This window comes from Hemicordylus capensis, chromosome 1 (genome assembly GCF_027244095.1).
Source record: "Hemicordylus capensis ecotype Gifberg chromosome 1, rHemCap1.1.pri, whole genome shotgun sequence".
Lineage (NCBI taxonomy): Eukaryota > Metazoa > Chordata > Lepidosauria > Squamata > Cordylidae > Hemicordylus > Hemicordylus capensis.
This window is the reverse complement of record NC_069657.1, coordinates 304,805,464-304,821,229: the sequence shown is the minus strand read 5'-3', so window position 1 is coordinate 304,821,229 and position 15,766 is coordinate 304,805,464. Positions and strand designations below refer to the sequence as shown.

Sequence of the window (15,766 nt, the reverse complement as noted above, 5' to 3'; positions counted from 1 at the left end):
CCTATAACAAGCCCCTCCGCATATCCCATCTGTAGCAATTTCCCCAATAGGGGTCAATGACAGACTTTGATACAGGAACAGTGGTGGTAGGCAGGCAAGCAGAGTGTGGGGGGGCAGGGGGACAAGGGGAGATAGGAGGAAAGAGGGATAGTGACAGCAGGCACCAGTGCAGGGGGTGGAGCTGGTAAGATGGGGTTGTAGCTGGTGTGGCACGGGTGGGAGGCCAAATATTTTGTGCCACTACTGCTCAGAGCCTCTGCTCATAGCTTCACATTGGGGTGGAGAAAGGGGAGGAGGGATACAGAACTCTGGTCTGTGCCTAAAGATGGTAAATAAGAGGAAGAGCCCTGGTCCATCATCTGTGGCTCATCGCAACAAGGAAGAGGTTAAAGAGCTCTTTGACAGTGCTTGAGGTTGCACAGAAGAAACCATGCAAGCTCCCTAAGAAGGGAATCCTTGAAATTTGGGGGGGGGGAGACCCTCAGGCTGCCAGTTGCTTATCTCTAGTGCAAATTGTGGGTAATAGTTATGGTTGCCACAGGCAAGGGATACTTCCAGGTGAGACATTTACTCTACTCTTCACTCACTTTGTATAAAGTGTTACGTGACATCTCCAACAAATTCTTGTTCTGTGTTTCCCTGAGGCTGCTTCTGTTTCTGTTCCTAAAATCAGCACCACTGTCTTGTTTAGTGTGGGCAGACTTCTCAGGGTGCCTGTGCCTTTAACAGGGAACATATCTGCTTGGCAGCTTCAGCTGCTTCCCTTGTGCTGAAAAGCCCCCGATTTACCCCTTTAATAGCCTCTCTGAATTGTTCTAATGTCCATTTCTTTTTCTGTTGAGGAGAGAGCTTTAATTACTTGGTTTTTCTCATTTTCCTTTTCTTTTCTAAGGGGCAGAATAACCTGGAAGCCTCGTAGTGTTGATGGAGTAAAATTGTGGATGACTGCTCAGCTTGAATGAGAGGTTTAAGGGCGTGGAATGGAAACAGAACTCCCACAGGACCCCAGAAGTGTAGGAAGGTCATGTGGCCATGAGAACACGATTGCCTTCCCACGCTACATCTTCCGAGTGTTGTAGGGACAAACAGTAAATTGGATACCCTGCTGGCTAATCTAACATGCAGAGAGCAGTTTGGCTCTGCAAAGAGCATCTTCAGGTTTGGGGAATTTCCAAGATGGCTGAAGGCCATTTCTGCCATAATGGCAGAGTAAACTAGTACATTTGACATTGATGCATCCTGATGGTTCAGGAAGCAGAAGTCTAATAGAAAAAAACCCAAACATTTCCTTTGAGAAAAACCTTCTGACGGTAAAGCCTAACCCCTGTATAATATTGGTAATACCAAGGTTTTCAAGATGCGTGCGATATAAAAGTTGAGTCAACGCAGTCAGGCCCTTCTTTTCTCTTAAGAACACCTTTAGCAGATCAGACCTATAGTCTGTTTCCTCCATGATGGTATTTCCAGCAGGACCCCAATGAGGTGGAAGCTAAGACGTTTGATTGCCTTGGCAGCTGTAACAAATGTGAAGAGTGTGAAGTGGTAGAATATTTTAGCTGCTGATAGTCCTATCTTTTGTGAACTTCATCATTTTTTAAAACAATACAGTAATAGAATCTCACTGCAGTGAGGTCCATAAATTATACACTCCCCTTCCTCACCTTTGACATGTCCTGCAACTCTAATAATTAAAAAGAATTGGATAAATAATTGCACCTTGGTAACTTTTTTGTGAAGTTTCACCAAGTTATTTTTCTTTCAAGCTTTCACAATCTCACGTTTTCTTATTGACTGAAACATAGACCCCTCCCAAGGTCTGGACAAATACACTAACGAGAGGCTGACCTGGACTGAGACCATGGCAGGGGCAAAGATGTTTTAAAAAGTCTCACCCTCTCACCATACTCATTTCAGATTGGTCCCTCCATGGCATACCAGCTCCAAACACATGCTTAATGTTACATGCAGTTTGACCTTCAGTGTGGCTAACCATTTTTAAAAGATAAAGTACCAAACAGAGTAAAAGCAAGAATATATGTGAATAAATACAAGTGCATCATTGTTCCCAGCAGCTATAAAGCTAAAGTTGTGGTGTCGACTCCTGGTGACCAGAGAGCCCTGCGGTTTGGTAGAATACAGGAGGGGTTTACCATTGCCTCCTCCCATGCAGTATGAGATGATGCCTTTCAGCATCTTCCTATATCGCTGCTGCCTGATATAGGTGCTTCCCATAGTCTGGGAAACACACCACCGGGGATTCAGACAGCAACCTCTTGCTCCCTAGGCAAGTTACTTCCCCACTGTGCCATTAGGTCACTCCCAGCAGCTATACATGTGCCCATATAAGGATGTGGTGCATAGCTTCTAACATAACTAATATATATATATTTTAAAATCTATTTCAGTGCCATTACCCTGAGTGCTCCCTTTGTAGAGAATGCAGCCACCCCATGGAATGTGACCCAGTGAACTGCTACCTCAGAGTAGTGCTGCCCAGGAGCAGACTGCCTGTTACATATGGCTCATGTTATTTTAAAGTATGTGGGGGGTCATGCATTGGTTGCAATCCACAATGTATTTGTTCCACAGTGGTCCCACTGACTGCACAACTACCTTGGGGTAAATGCATCAAAACCATGCACATACACACATGTGCACACACAAACGTGTACACTGCTTGTACATTTTCAGCCTTTGGAATCACAAAGCACTAAAAGCACATAATTGCCACTTTTAAACTCTAACTTTAGAAGTTAATCAATCAATCAATCAATCCTGCAGCAAGTGGTCATTGACATGTAGCCCTGTAAGGTAAATGGAGCAGGTGTTTCATAACATAACATATTCCATGAAAGGCAATTGCCCCATGTGACAATTACCGCACACTAACTGTAACAACAGGGAAATGCAGGGAAATGGCATTGGGGTACATGAAAACTACAACAGCACGTTACATAAACCAAGCACGTACTTCAAGAGTGTATTTATTTAAATTTGTTTCAGTTCATCTTGCAAAACATCTGGACATGCTAACCCATAAAAATAATGTAGAACACGACTGTATAAGACATTGAAAATAGTTACAAGAAATCAAGTAGCCAGAGGAGTTGATACTGAATACTGGGTACCATAAATCAGTCATACAGGTAGAAGACTAATTTTAGACCACCAAACGGCTAAATCTTTTCAGATGTCTGCAACTGGATCCTTTTGGATATCTCAGCGGCTTTTGACACTATTGACCATGGTATTCTTCTGGGTTGTCTGAGGGAGTGGAGATTGGGTGGCATTGTTTTACAGTAGTTCTGTTCCTATCTCTCTGGTAAATTCCAGATGGTGTTGCTTGGAGACTGTTGCTCATGAATTAATGTATGGAGTTCCACAAGGCTCCATATTGACTCCAATACCTTTTAACATCTACATGAAACTGCTGGGAGAGATAATCAGTAGGGTGTTATCAATATGCTGATGACACCCAAATCTATTTCTCCATATCAACTTCGTCAAGAAATAACTTTCTTAAATGCCTGCCTGGAGGTGCTAATGGGCTGGATGAGGGATAACAAACTAAAGTTAAATCCAAATAAGATAGAAGTACTGATTATTGGGGGTCAAGACTCAAGAGATTGTTGAGATCTGCCTGTTATGAATGGGGTTACACTCCCCCAGAAAGAGCAAGTATGTAGCTTGGGCATGCTTCAGAACCCAAAACTCTCTCTGGTTTTTTAGGTTGAGGCAGTGGCCATGGGCGCCATTTATCAACTTTGCCCGATATGTCAGCTATGCCAATTTCTGGAGGTAACTGACCTTAAAAGTGGTACATATACTCTAACCTCCAGGCTTGACTACTGTAATACACTCTATGTGGGGCTGCCTTTGCATGGAGTCTAGAAACTACAATTGGTGTGAATGTGGCAGCCAGACTGGTCTCTGGGATAACCTGAAGAGAGCACATAACACTGGTTTTTAAAGAACTGCACTGTTTACCAACATGTTTCTGAGCAAAATACAGTGCTGGTTATTACCTATAAGGCCCTTAATGGCCTGGGTTCAGGGTACTTAAGCAAGTGCCTCCTTTGTCAAGAACTCACCCACCTATTAAGATTACCTGGGGAAGTCTGGCTATGGTTGCCACTGGCTTGTTTGGTGGCTGCTTGGGACCAGACCTTCTCTGTGGCTGTCCTGGGGCTCTGAAATGCACTCCTTGTCAAAACAAGAGCTTCTCCATCACTGATTGCTTTTAAAATGACCCTTACGACACCTGTTTTCTCAGGCTTTTAATTAATTAATTTCAAACTGAATGTTTTGGTTTTTTTAATTGTTTCATCCTGTTTTAGACTTGTATTTTAAATTATGTACACCACCTAGGGATACACATATCACGTGGTATATGAATATGATCGATAAAGAGATTACACAAGCTGAAGTCAGAATGCGATCAGTTTGTGTAATCTATCTATCTTATCACACAGAGAGAAATGCTGAAGTCCCTGTCCATAAACAGAGGGGCTCTTACCCCTGAACTCTGGGGTGGAGGTCCAGGGCCTCCCCAGCCCTGAGGGCCCCTAAATCCTCTTTAGTCTGTCCCAGGTGATGTGGTCACCAGGTGGCCAAACGTGACTGTGACCTGTGCGGACCAGCCAAGCGTGACCTCTGCTTTAGAGACAGAGCGGGGAGTGGGGAAAGAATATGTGGGGTAAGAATATGCTAAGTTCCATGTTGAAATGTTTCTGCTAATGCATATTTGCATAAATATACCTGTTTTCTATTCTTACATTCTTGTGAGTTCAGTCACTGTTTGTGCCCTCAAAAACCATGTGTAAAAAATACTGTGTCACAGTGTGTGTGTGGAAGGGGATGATGCTTAACTTGCAGTGGGGCCGGGTGGGGGGGCTCCAAAGGCTTTTAGGTCCAGGCTCCAAAATTACCTAGGTGCACCTCTGTGCATATATGTAGGGTTTTTGTCTGGGGAAAGAGTTGTCTAAAACAGGGGTTCCCAACTTTACCCACCCACCCCCCGCCGATGGTGCTCCCATTATTGTCAGTCACGGTGGATGATGGGAGTGGTAGCCGGGCAACAGCTGGAGATCCCCCCCCAACCCAGGTGGAAGCCCTGGATTCAGACAACTCTTTCCCAGACCAAAACCTCACATACATGCCCAAGGATTTCAGAAGGGTCTGAAAAGGCATTTGTGTGGAGTTAATGCTGAATATCACTAGAGTTGCCAAGTTGTATCTCTCAGCAGCCCTGCTCCTGTGCTTTTAGCAGCAGCCTGACATGCAGAAAGGAAGCAGGTAAGTTTTGCTTCTCCCTTTATCTCTGTGCCAGCAAAATCTTCACCATTTCTGCATGTCAGGCTGCTGCAAAAAGCACAGGAGCAGGAGCAGCTGAAAAGATGACTACCCTAAATATCACACATGCTTTTGGTTCATTCATTATTGCTCAGCTTTGGTTGGCACTTTTGGTTTTTCTCTTGCCCATTCTGGCCTTTGCATGTATTATGGTAATATGGTATATTGGAGGTTGCAGGCCTTGAATTAATTCACCTCTGTGACCCTGCCTTTGTAATGGGCAAGGGGCTCTGAGCTTTATTGATTGCATCTTTAATTCATATGCTAAATTATACAGGCAAGTACTATTGGTTAAAAAATTCATTGTACAGTAAATGAGAGTAACAATGTTCAACCACTGAGAAAGATTCTATTTTGGTTATTGGTCTTTAGATAAACTGCATTGGCACAAAATGGGCCACTGTAATTTCATGTCTGAGATGCTCCGATTTGAATGTATTAAACTATCTATATTTGCTGCATCCCTCCTTTTATTTCATTAATCACATAACAAGCCTTCAATTTCTCTACCAAACACACTAACTCTAATTATCTCTCCATTGCACAGCTGTTTCCTCATTTAGATGTTCAGCGCATGGCCATTTGTCACTCTGGTTTCACACAGATTTTGGTTTGCATTACATCATCCTAAGGTCTTTTCTGCATCTGAGCCTTCAGAGGTTAATATGTCCCCTCTGGATAGCAAGTAGACATATGTGCCCTAGATAGGTGACTTGTAGGAAATGGATGGTTTTGTCCATATGGGGGCTGGTTGCAAAAGATCTATTGCCTTTGGTTGCAGTGCTACACAGTTGGGCAGCTAATATCTATCCAGTGGACTTATATGGGATCTAAGCAACCTCTGTGCAGGATCATAGCCTTTGACAACAGAGTCATTACTTTGTAAAAACCAACACAATGCAAACAACATTTGTCTATCTGTTAGAGAATTTTTTGCTCTGCTTAATATCAGCACAATCCCATGCATGTTTACTCAGAAGCAAGTCCCGCTGTGCAACATGGAGCTTTCTCCCAGGTAAGCATGCATCCTTCTGTTCTTGAAAACAAGGATTTAAAGAGATCGAGCATTTCAGTTAGCAATCACAGTGGAAAAGAATGAACTAAGCAACAGAATTTTCTTGGGTTGTCCTGTTTTTAATATTATATATTTCTGTTTTGCAGTGAAATAATCACCTTTGTCCTATTTCAAAATGCAAAACAACCTATTCCACTATTCCATAAAGGAAAGCATTGTATGTACCTTTATCCTGTCTGTTTACTTACTTGGATTCAAAGGGACTTACTCCCAAGTCAGTGTGCATTGGATTGCAGCCTAACAAAGCAATCCTAAACATATTTCCTCAGGACAAAAATTAATGGCACTTACTCTAGTAAGTGTGCTTGAGATTGTAGTCTGCACTGTAACTTCAACTGAAGTTTACTGAAGGCTCCAGTAGGGCTTATTTTGAATAAACATACTTAGGATCACATTGCATTTGAAAACTATGTCCAGAGCAATTTCATTTCTGTTTTTCCAGTGTCTGGCAATGATGCGATTTATTTATAATTTAAGATCCTCTAAGTTGGATTAGCTTTTGCCACACATTTCCAGGTATGACTTTGCATGTTGCACTGAAATATAGGGACAAGAATCCTGAGCCATGTGTCCATCTGACTTTTGGTTGTTCCATCCTCCTGTAACAACCAAAGTGGGAACTCACTAATCTTCCCTATGGAGAAGTGTGGGAGCTCCAGCATCTACTTGTAATGGAGATGCACCAAGTCCCAGCTCTGTATATAACACAGAAGTGTGTGCATGTGTTGGCTGAGGGGCAGAAGTCTGAGTCTGCACTTAAGGAAATGAAACTTTCACTTACATACTTGCTTCTAAAATTTGGAACTTGGCTCTGCTGTGAGCACAACTCAGCAGTTTGTTTCGATCAGTATCACCCTGGCCAGCCAGTCATTCCAACAGCAGTGGAACAGTGTGACTTGCAGCGCTTTTTGCAGAGCCTGGTATTATTCTACTGTAGTTATAGGGCTTGGCATGTTGTCGCCCAGGTGCATGAGGGATGTTTCAGGAAGCCAGTACCAATCAGAGGCAGATTGTGACAGGGGTATGGTGATTCCTTATGTTGTCTTCCCCCGGAGCCATCAGTGCAAGGCTGGGTCTTCCATAGTCGCTGAACAATAGGGCTGAACAGGCTGCTCTGTCGATTCTGATGCTGGCACCATCAGAGGCACTGCCCGCATCTCACCTACGCACCAACCCAAGACAGGCTTGCCATCTTTCTGGTTTAACCGGGCTGGCTCTTGGAGGGCGCCCGGACTAAGTACAGTGAGAAATCCTCAGCCCATTCGCCTTTTCGCTGGGGCGTTTGCTCTGTTCAGCCCCGTTCTTGCAGCACAATGCCCAAGCGCTGAAATCTCTCTGGCTGGCAGGCTGATCATAAATAATGGCATTTTCTTTTTTTCACGGAGCGACTAATCTCCGCACCCCAACGCCTTCCCCTCCTCCTCCTCGTCTTTCTCCCCCACCCCTCCGGGTCTCGGGAGTTTTAAGCACGTGAGTCTCTTCCCTGCCTACCTATTCTCCAAAGAGACCCTGCAGTGTAAAGAAAGACCCAACAAGAGCAGCGCGAGCAAAGCCTCTCTGTACAGCGACTCCAAAAAGAGAGAGGACCAGCGAGGGAGAGGGAGGCATCAGCTCCCCACCCCCCACCCCTGCGCCGCACCAGCCCTGAGGGGATCCCTCCCTCTCCTCCCCAACACGCACACACCACCACAAGCGCCCAGGGAAGCAGCCCGCCACGAAGAAGCAGCCTCCCCCTGCTAGCGCCTTCTACCCCTCCCCAAAGCCCGGCCGCCCGATCGCGCCCCCCAAGACACTCGAGCAGCTACCAAGCCGTCCCTCTCCAACACAGGACTCGGGAGGAGGACCTGGAAGAGTTCAGGGACCCCCGCCCCTCCGCTTCAGGGGCGAAGAGGGATAAAAGAGAGGCGATGGTGGAAGAGAAGGAAGAAAGGAGGAAAGCAGCAGCAGCAGCACTGGGCAGTCCGGCATCATTCTTTTTCTTTTTTGGAAGGGGCCTCTGAGCTGATCGCAACAACCCAGCCCCTGCTGTGCTCCTTGGTCCGGAGAAGAGAGAACTGAGAGTTGGGAGTGTGGGGAGGGCTCCTGCTTGCACTGTCTACGGCTCCTCTCCGGCATCGGCCCGTCAGCCGGCCGCCCCTCTCCAGTCACCGGCGCTCTTCCCCCACCCTCGGGGGGTCGGTGGCCTCCCCGCTCTGCTCAGGCGCAAGGCTCAAAGATTGTGGCCTCCTCCCCGCCTTGGCCCCCGAGGCAGCCAGCCGATCTCCCTCCTTCGGCACCAACCTCTCCAGGCGTGTGGGCGCCAAGGCAGACGATCCCTTCCCCTCCTCGCCTGGTGCCGCTCCGGCTGCGCTGCGCCGACTACCCCAGCACTAGGAAGCCGGGCGTCCCTCCTTGCGCCCTGCCGCCCGCGCCATGGCGAGGAGAGCGCAAGCTGAATCTCCGCGGCGGAGGCGGCGCCGGCGGCGGTAGCAGCAGCCGCAGCAGACCCCGCTGCCACTGCCGCTGCTGCGAGGGCTGCAGCAGCGGCGCCCCGGCCGGCGAAGCTGGGGGCGGGCGCGGCTTCGGCAACGGGGCCCCCAGCATGAAGTCGCTGCTCCTGAGCCGCTTCTTGGTGCTGCTGCCTTGGGTCCTGCTGGTGATCATCATGCTGGACACGGACGGCAACAACCGGGCACCCTCTCCGGCGTCCGTTCTCGCTCGGCGGCCCCAGCAGCACGAGGGGGCGCCCCGGCGGCCAGAGGCCGAGCAGCAGCACCAGCTGCCCATTATCTATGCCATCACGCCGACCTACAGCCGGCCGGTGCAGAAAGCCGAGCTCACGCGGCTGGCCAACACTTTCCGGCAGGTGGCGCGCTTGCACTGGATCCTGGTGGAGGACGCGGCTGTGCGCACCGACCTGGTCAGCCGCTTCGTGGCTGGACTCAACCGAGGGGCCGGCGGCGGCCCGCCCTGCACTCACTTGCACGTGCTCACGCCGCGCAGGTACAAGCGGCCCGGCTTGCCCAGGGCCACGGAGCAACGCAACGCCGGCCTCGCCTGGATCCGCCAGCGCCACCAGTACTTATCCCCCCCGCAGCCTGGCGTGCTGTTTTTCGCCGACGACGACAACACTTACAGTCTGGAGCTCTTCCAAGAGGTAGTTGGCGGGGGCGCGGGCGGGCAACGGCAACTTTGCCAGGGCACTTTGGCGCTCCGTTGCATGGAGCGTCGCCGCGTCCTGAGCAGCATCCGCATTAGCTTAAAGCCGTGGACTCCTTGAAAAGGCCGGCACGTTTACTCCCAAGTCTCAGCGCCGGGTTGTTCAGTCCGTGTAGCAAACTGAAGCGTGCCTCGGTCTTAAATACTCCTGTGTCGCGGTGGTGCTTCGCTGCATCCGTGCCACGTTCTCATCTTGTTTCGCTCCCGCCAATTCCCGCCCCCTCGCCCCTGTTTCGGCACTGCATGCCCATCAGGAGCGCCCAGAACCAAGTCCGGACAAACTGCAAGTAATTCCCCTCCCATCTAGTTCGACGACGCGCGCTTCTCGCAGACCAAAGGCTTCTTTCTGCCCTCATCTCCCCTCTGCCTTTGCAGCCCCCCTCCAGCTTAGGTACCCGTACCCTGCTCGCGTCCACTGCTTCCTACCCTTCAAGATCCCTCTCCCTTGTCGCCCCTTGAAAGCTCTCGGGCCCCAGAGAGCATCGTTTCCACCAGCGTCGTCGGTCCCGGGTCCCTTGAGGGCTTCCTTCAGTATTGCATGTATACCGTATACCGTAATACCTTTCTGTGTGTAGGCATTGCTGCATGCAAGGTTTAGCTGTGACTCCAAAACTTGTTTCTAATGTCAGCGGATATGTGAAGAAATCTTTGTTTGACACATTTTTGTACCCCGCCATATGCAAAACTCTGATGGTTTCCAATTTTAAAAGCACAATGATTAAAACAATCTAAAATATAGATAAAAACTCTAAAACTTCAAAACTATAAACCCTGATTAAATGGGTACATTTCTGGATTTTTCTTCAGATGCTGAGGGAAATCTCCTTAATCACCTACAGAACAACATTCCCTCATGTAATGGTGATGATGACACCTCCCCCACACTTAAGAGTTGCAGGTCTGGGAAAGCTCCCAGTCAAACTGACTCCCAGTTAGGCTTGAGTTCCAGCACTGTTTAGAAGGGATGTAACTTGACTAGCAAGCCAGAGATTGCTGGTTCAAATCCCTGCTGGTATGTTTCCCAGCCTATGGGAAACACCTATATCGGGCAGCAGTGATAGAGGAAGATGCTGAAAGGCATCATCTCTTACTGTGCAGGAGAAGGCAATGGTAAACCCCTCCTGTATTCTACCAAAGACAACCACAGGGCTCTGTGGGCGCCAGAAGTCGAAATCGACTCAACGGCACAACTTGACCTTTACCATCTATATGCCTTTCCTCCATCCAAAAGCCATGTGTTGAACTATTCCTAGATTTAGGCCGAACGATCCTAACTAAGGCCTTGTGCTAGGATGCAATACCAAGAAACAGTTGTTGCTGCCACCAAGCTGCCTTGCAGGCCTGGCCTAACCTTCCCTGGTGCCCAGTGGTGGCTCAAGACCTCAGTGTGCCTGAGGGAGGGTGGCAAATGTTGCCCCCTTGTGTGCATTTTGCTGGCACTCCAATAACCTGCCACCTGAGGTGACTGCCTTGCCTCACCTCGTGGAAGGGCCACACCTGCTGACGCCTGGGGTGGAATGTCGAAAGGTCCTCCATCCTGCATGGTGTGTGGCGTGCGCTGTGTGCCAAGAGGCCCCACGCACTGATCGCCCCTTTCATCCACCCTGACCTGACTTCTGCCTGCCCAAATTGATTCCCCCACCCACCCTAATCCGATCTTCCTATCAACAGCCAACTTCTCTACTCCCACTCGCCTAACTCCTGAGGTGGTGGTAGTAGTAGAACTGCTGCCAGAGGTGCACCTTGGTAATTTTGCCGCCTGGACCTAAAGGCTTTTGGAGGCTCCTCCCCACCCCCACACAGTATTTTTTTAACATTTTTAATGCAACTACACCACCTGGGACAGACTAAAAAGGATTGGGGGGCCCCCAGGGGGTGTGGAGGTCCTGGACTTTGGGCCCAAAGTCCAAGGGTAAGAGTGCCTCTGGCAGCAGTTGCTGCTTCGCTTGTTCCTCCTTCCACAGCCCCTCCCCCCTCTGCCTTTTGGAAAGGCAGAGGGCAGGACACCCAGTAGAAAGAATCAGTGCTTCCTTCTGTCCCATGTCCTTCCTTTTTGAAAGGCAGGGGGAGTGGAAGGAGGAGGTGTGGCAGCAGGGACTCTACTACAGGTTGGGGAGGCTGCTTGCCTGTTTGCCAGTGGAACCAGTGAGGTAGCCAGTGGGCCACTGAGGGCAGCTCTTCTGCCACCTCCACTGACACAACTGCCTCAATAGGGCTCATTAGCAGGCCTGCCGTGCTGCCTTTCACAGTTCTGTCTGCCTTTTTTTTAGCAGCAACCCTTTGTCTTTTTGACATGCACACACTTTCTGCAGCCTGGGAGTTATTCACACGTGGCTTCATGCTGTGGGGTAAATGTTGAGTGAAGCCACTTTGAGTTACACTCTCAGCATTGAGGGAAGCAGCCCCTCCCTTCTGCTCTTGGGTTTTATTTTGGTGTGGGTTCACATCATATGCCTTTGTGTTTTCCTTCTAGCCAGTGTGGGGGAAGATATTTCTAAAGCCTATACCTGCATTCCTAAAAGAGTGTATCCCTCTTATCATGTTAATGATTCTGTGTCAGGTCCTCTCCCTATACCTCCAGCGTGCTCAGAAAAAGTCACTTAAAACCAGCATTTTAAAAACACGGAAATAACTCGAGATAAGCTAGAATTTGCGAGGCAAAGCCCAATTTGTGTGTGGAGTTGGGTCCAAGGATCTCGAAGGGACTTCGGGGTATGTTTGGCTGGTGTGTGAACACACACACTCTCTGGATTTGGGGTAACAGCCCTGCCTGTAAAGCCGCCTGGGGGATAACATTGCAAGTTCAGTGTTGCTTTATTTTTAAAAATGTATATCCCGCTTCATGAGCCCATAGCAGCTTACAAAATGCTTTCACAATAAACTATTGGGATCAAAGAGATTCCGCTGTCTTTAGTCGCTCAGCTGTTTGCTGTTCTTTCTTTCTTTCTTTCTTTCTTTCTTTCTTTCTTTCTTTCTTTCTTTCTTTCTTTTGTTGCTAGGCATCTCTCATCACAAATTTTTGCAAACCTTTTTGTCATTTTCCTTACTCTCAGTTCCTCTACAATACATTCTTTCTCTCATAATTGCTCGCCCTTTGGAACTTGTCTGTCTATCTTCTAAAAGGCAGCGGAGGAAGCATTTATATAGTGACTAAACACTCTGTCATGCATCTCTGACATGTGAGGAAGAAAACACTTATTCTTCTGGGTTCTTGGTTGAAAGCATCTCTCTCCCCCTCCCTCTCTTTTGAAATGGGAAATGTTGGGAAGGGGTTGGTAGGGAACACGGGGAGATTAGATTAGTTTTCTGTTTGACTTGCCCACTGGCAGGAAGAAGCATTTTTAAGGGGGAACCATAAACAGTGCAAGAAAGATCTGATGGGTAAAAGTGTAACTTTAGTGAGGGGAAGGAGAAAATGTGTAGCAGGTAAGACATGCAGAGAGAATGAAATCGGCATAACTCATTCAGAACAGGAAGTCTCGCCAGCTATCATTGCCATGTATCTGAAGAGACAGCCTCTGTTATATAGAATTTCGCTTTCTTCCAGAACACTTACATTTCAGTAGAATATAATCCTCTTCCCCATCCATTGGAAAACTCCCGCTCTACAGAACTCAATGGAGCTAACATTTTTGCTTTGGTGACCCCAGATAGGGGCAGGCATTTGTGTTGCTGCATACAACAGATCCCTCTCTTCTGCAACTAGGCCAGGTGCATTAAGAATCAATAGATTAAAGCTAAGGCACTGCGGAAAGATGCAGAGCACATCGAGTCCCCAAAGAGAGTCATTTCAGAAAGGCTGCTCAACCCTGCTGACGTGTGTTTAGCTTTAAAATTTGTTTGGGTCTCTTTCAATAAGCTGTTGGCAAGTGTTAGCCTGTTTCCCACCACCATTCATCAGAAGACGAGCCTCACTTCCTTTTCTTCTGTAGCAGCCTCTTACAGTGAAACGGTGATTGAAAATGACTGAAAAGAAGGGATTTTAGTTGTTTTGTGGCTCTGGTTTATTCCCTACTAAACTGTGGCAGTGGGCGGGTGGAGAGGGGGACTGTGCATAGCTCTTTAATGCTGAGAAGGCTCAAGCATTCATCTTCTTGGCTGTAATTATTTTAGCTGCACTTGCTCTCACGTGCTCGCTCTCTCTCTCTCTCTCTCTCTTTGAACTGAAAGCCAATGGAGGTTTCTTTCCAATGGGAGAGGGTTGCCTGAAATCCTGCCCCATTGCCTGAAGCGGTGCTGAGGCAAAAAAGAGAAGAGAAAAGAAAAAGACTGTTGAGACAGACCTCCATTCCTTTCAAGCCTAAATTACTCACATAAATGAAATAACTAATTAGTCAGGAGAGGGGAAATGAACTGCAGCAAGGACCAGCACAGAGTCAGAATATGCCAGTTGAGGCCACTGCTGAGTTACTGCAGACATGCAGATGCCCTCACATCAGAACTGAGTGCCTTGCTTGTTAACCCTTTGAGGTAATTCACACAACTGGAAACTGTGTTCTACCTGGGTTTGGGAGCTGTGTGTGCTCCCAATTTTCGTTTGTGTGGAAGCAAGGTAGGAGAAGAAGCTTGTTTCCACACAATCACTACGTCCCAGGTTTTCCTCCTACCTTGTTTCCACACAACTGAAAATTGGTTGGACACACAGCTCCCAAACGGCGGTAGAACAGTTCTGATTGTGTGAATGACCTCATTCTCTTTCTCTTCATTAGTCTGGCTTTTATTAGTAATAAAGATATAAATGGGACCCTCTTCAGTATGCTGGTTTTCATTTACATGTGCAGGGCTGAACTTGAAAAGTCAGAGAAGCAATTGGCATTGAGTTGCTTCTCTTTGCTGTCATGACCACTGCATTCATCATGTGTGCGTTTGTGTGCGCACACACTTCTGTGCTGGAAAAGAGATGTTTGCTTTGAACAAACATCCTTTAGGAGAGGAGAGCTGGTCTTGTGGTAGCAAGCATGACTTGTCCCCTTAGCTCAGCAGGGTCTGCCCTGTTTGCATGTGAATGGGAGACTTGATGTGTGAGCACTGTAAGATATTCCCCTCAGGGGATGGAGCCACTCTGGGAAGAGCAGAAGGATCCAAGTTCCCTCTCTGGCATCTCCAAGATAGGGCTGAGAGAGACTCCTGCCTGCAACCTTGGAGAAGCCGCTGCCAGTCTGTGTAGGCAATACTGAGCTAGATAGACCAATGGTCTGACTCAGTATATGGCAGCTTCCTATGTTTCTATGAACAGGCTCCTATTCCCATCAAAATGCACACATTGGGAACCCAGATTTTTCATGTTACAAGGAAGGTTGAACAACTCCAACTCTGAGGCAACTTGTTCTCAGCTTTTCCTCTACCACTGATGTTTTGTTTCTGAGAAAGTTTCGGTAGGTTTTGTTGGATTATTATGTGTAAGAATACAGATGACTTTTCCCTATATTGATCTGGTGCTTTAAAAAAAACACCTTTTTGAATTATTTGAGAATATGGTGGAAACACTGTGTTCCTGCCTGATAGAAGCAAATAGAGAGGTGCTATTCTGTTTTCAATCAATGATTGATCAGAATTTGTGTTTGTTACTGAAAACTAGGAAAATAACATTTTTTGACTTGGCGCTCTGTTAGATTTCCCCTCCTCTGCCTCCAAATCTGGATTAATTTACAAAAGCTGTACTGCTTTCCCCTTATGTGAAAAGTGGCTAACCTCTAAATACATCCCTTGTGGCAGGAAATCCAGCCACAATTTCTCTGGTGAAACTGGATTAATGGTATGTGAGAGAAAATTGATGCTTAGTGCTTTTTTTCACAGCTACCCAGTAGCAATTTTGACTGCTGCTGATTCCCTCTGCTAAAAGGAGCTCTGATTTAAGAACCGTTTTCAAGTGTGCAGGTTATATGCTCATAACATGTGTAGAAGAGTTAAAAAAACAAAACCCACACTCAATTTCTGCTCTTTTTTTAGTACATTTCTGCCCTCTTTTTAGCTTTGTACAAAAATTTGCTATGGAATTCAAGCTGCACAGGTAACATAATTCTCCAAATCTGTACCTTGTCCATTACTGCTGCTAAATATAGTACAAAACTAAGTAGATGTTGAGCATTTTGTACTCAGGTTACAAGTTTTCTGTAGGTAGAACCTTGTCACATGCATGCT

The 15,766-nt window shown here is 47.3% G+C and overlaps 1 protein-coding gene and 1 long non-coding RNA gene across 2 annotated transcripts in view; one reads left to right on the top strand and one right to left on the bottom strand.

The window, feature by feature from the left end:
• The window catches only part of LOC128340914 (uncharacterized), a 28,246-nt gene extending 14,865 nt beyond the window's left edge, over positions 1-13,381 (bottom strand). Inside the window, exon 1 of the long non-coding RNA XR_008314086.1 lies at positions 13,182-13,381. This is a non-coding gene — a long non-coding RNA (uncharacterized LOC128340914). The remainder of the gene's footprint in view (positions 1-13,181) is intronic.
• B3GAT2 (beta-1,3-glucuronyltransferase 2) overlaps positions 8,123-15,766 on the top strand; it is a 46,360-nt gene continuing 38,716 nt past the window's right edge. Inside the window, exon 1 of the mRNA XM_053286766.1 lies at positions 8,123-9,563. Within this exon, the coding sequence (XP_053142741.1) occupies positions 9,009-9,563 (555 nt within the window). The 5' untranslated portion in view covers positions 8,123-9,008. The remainder of the gene's footprint in view (positions 9,564-15,766) is intronic.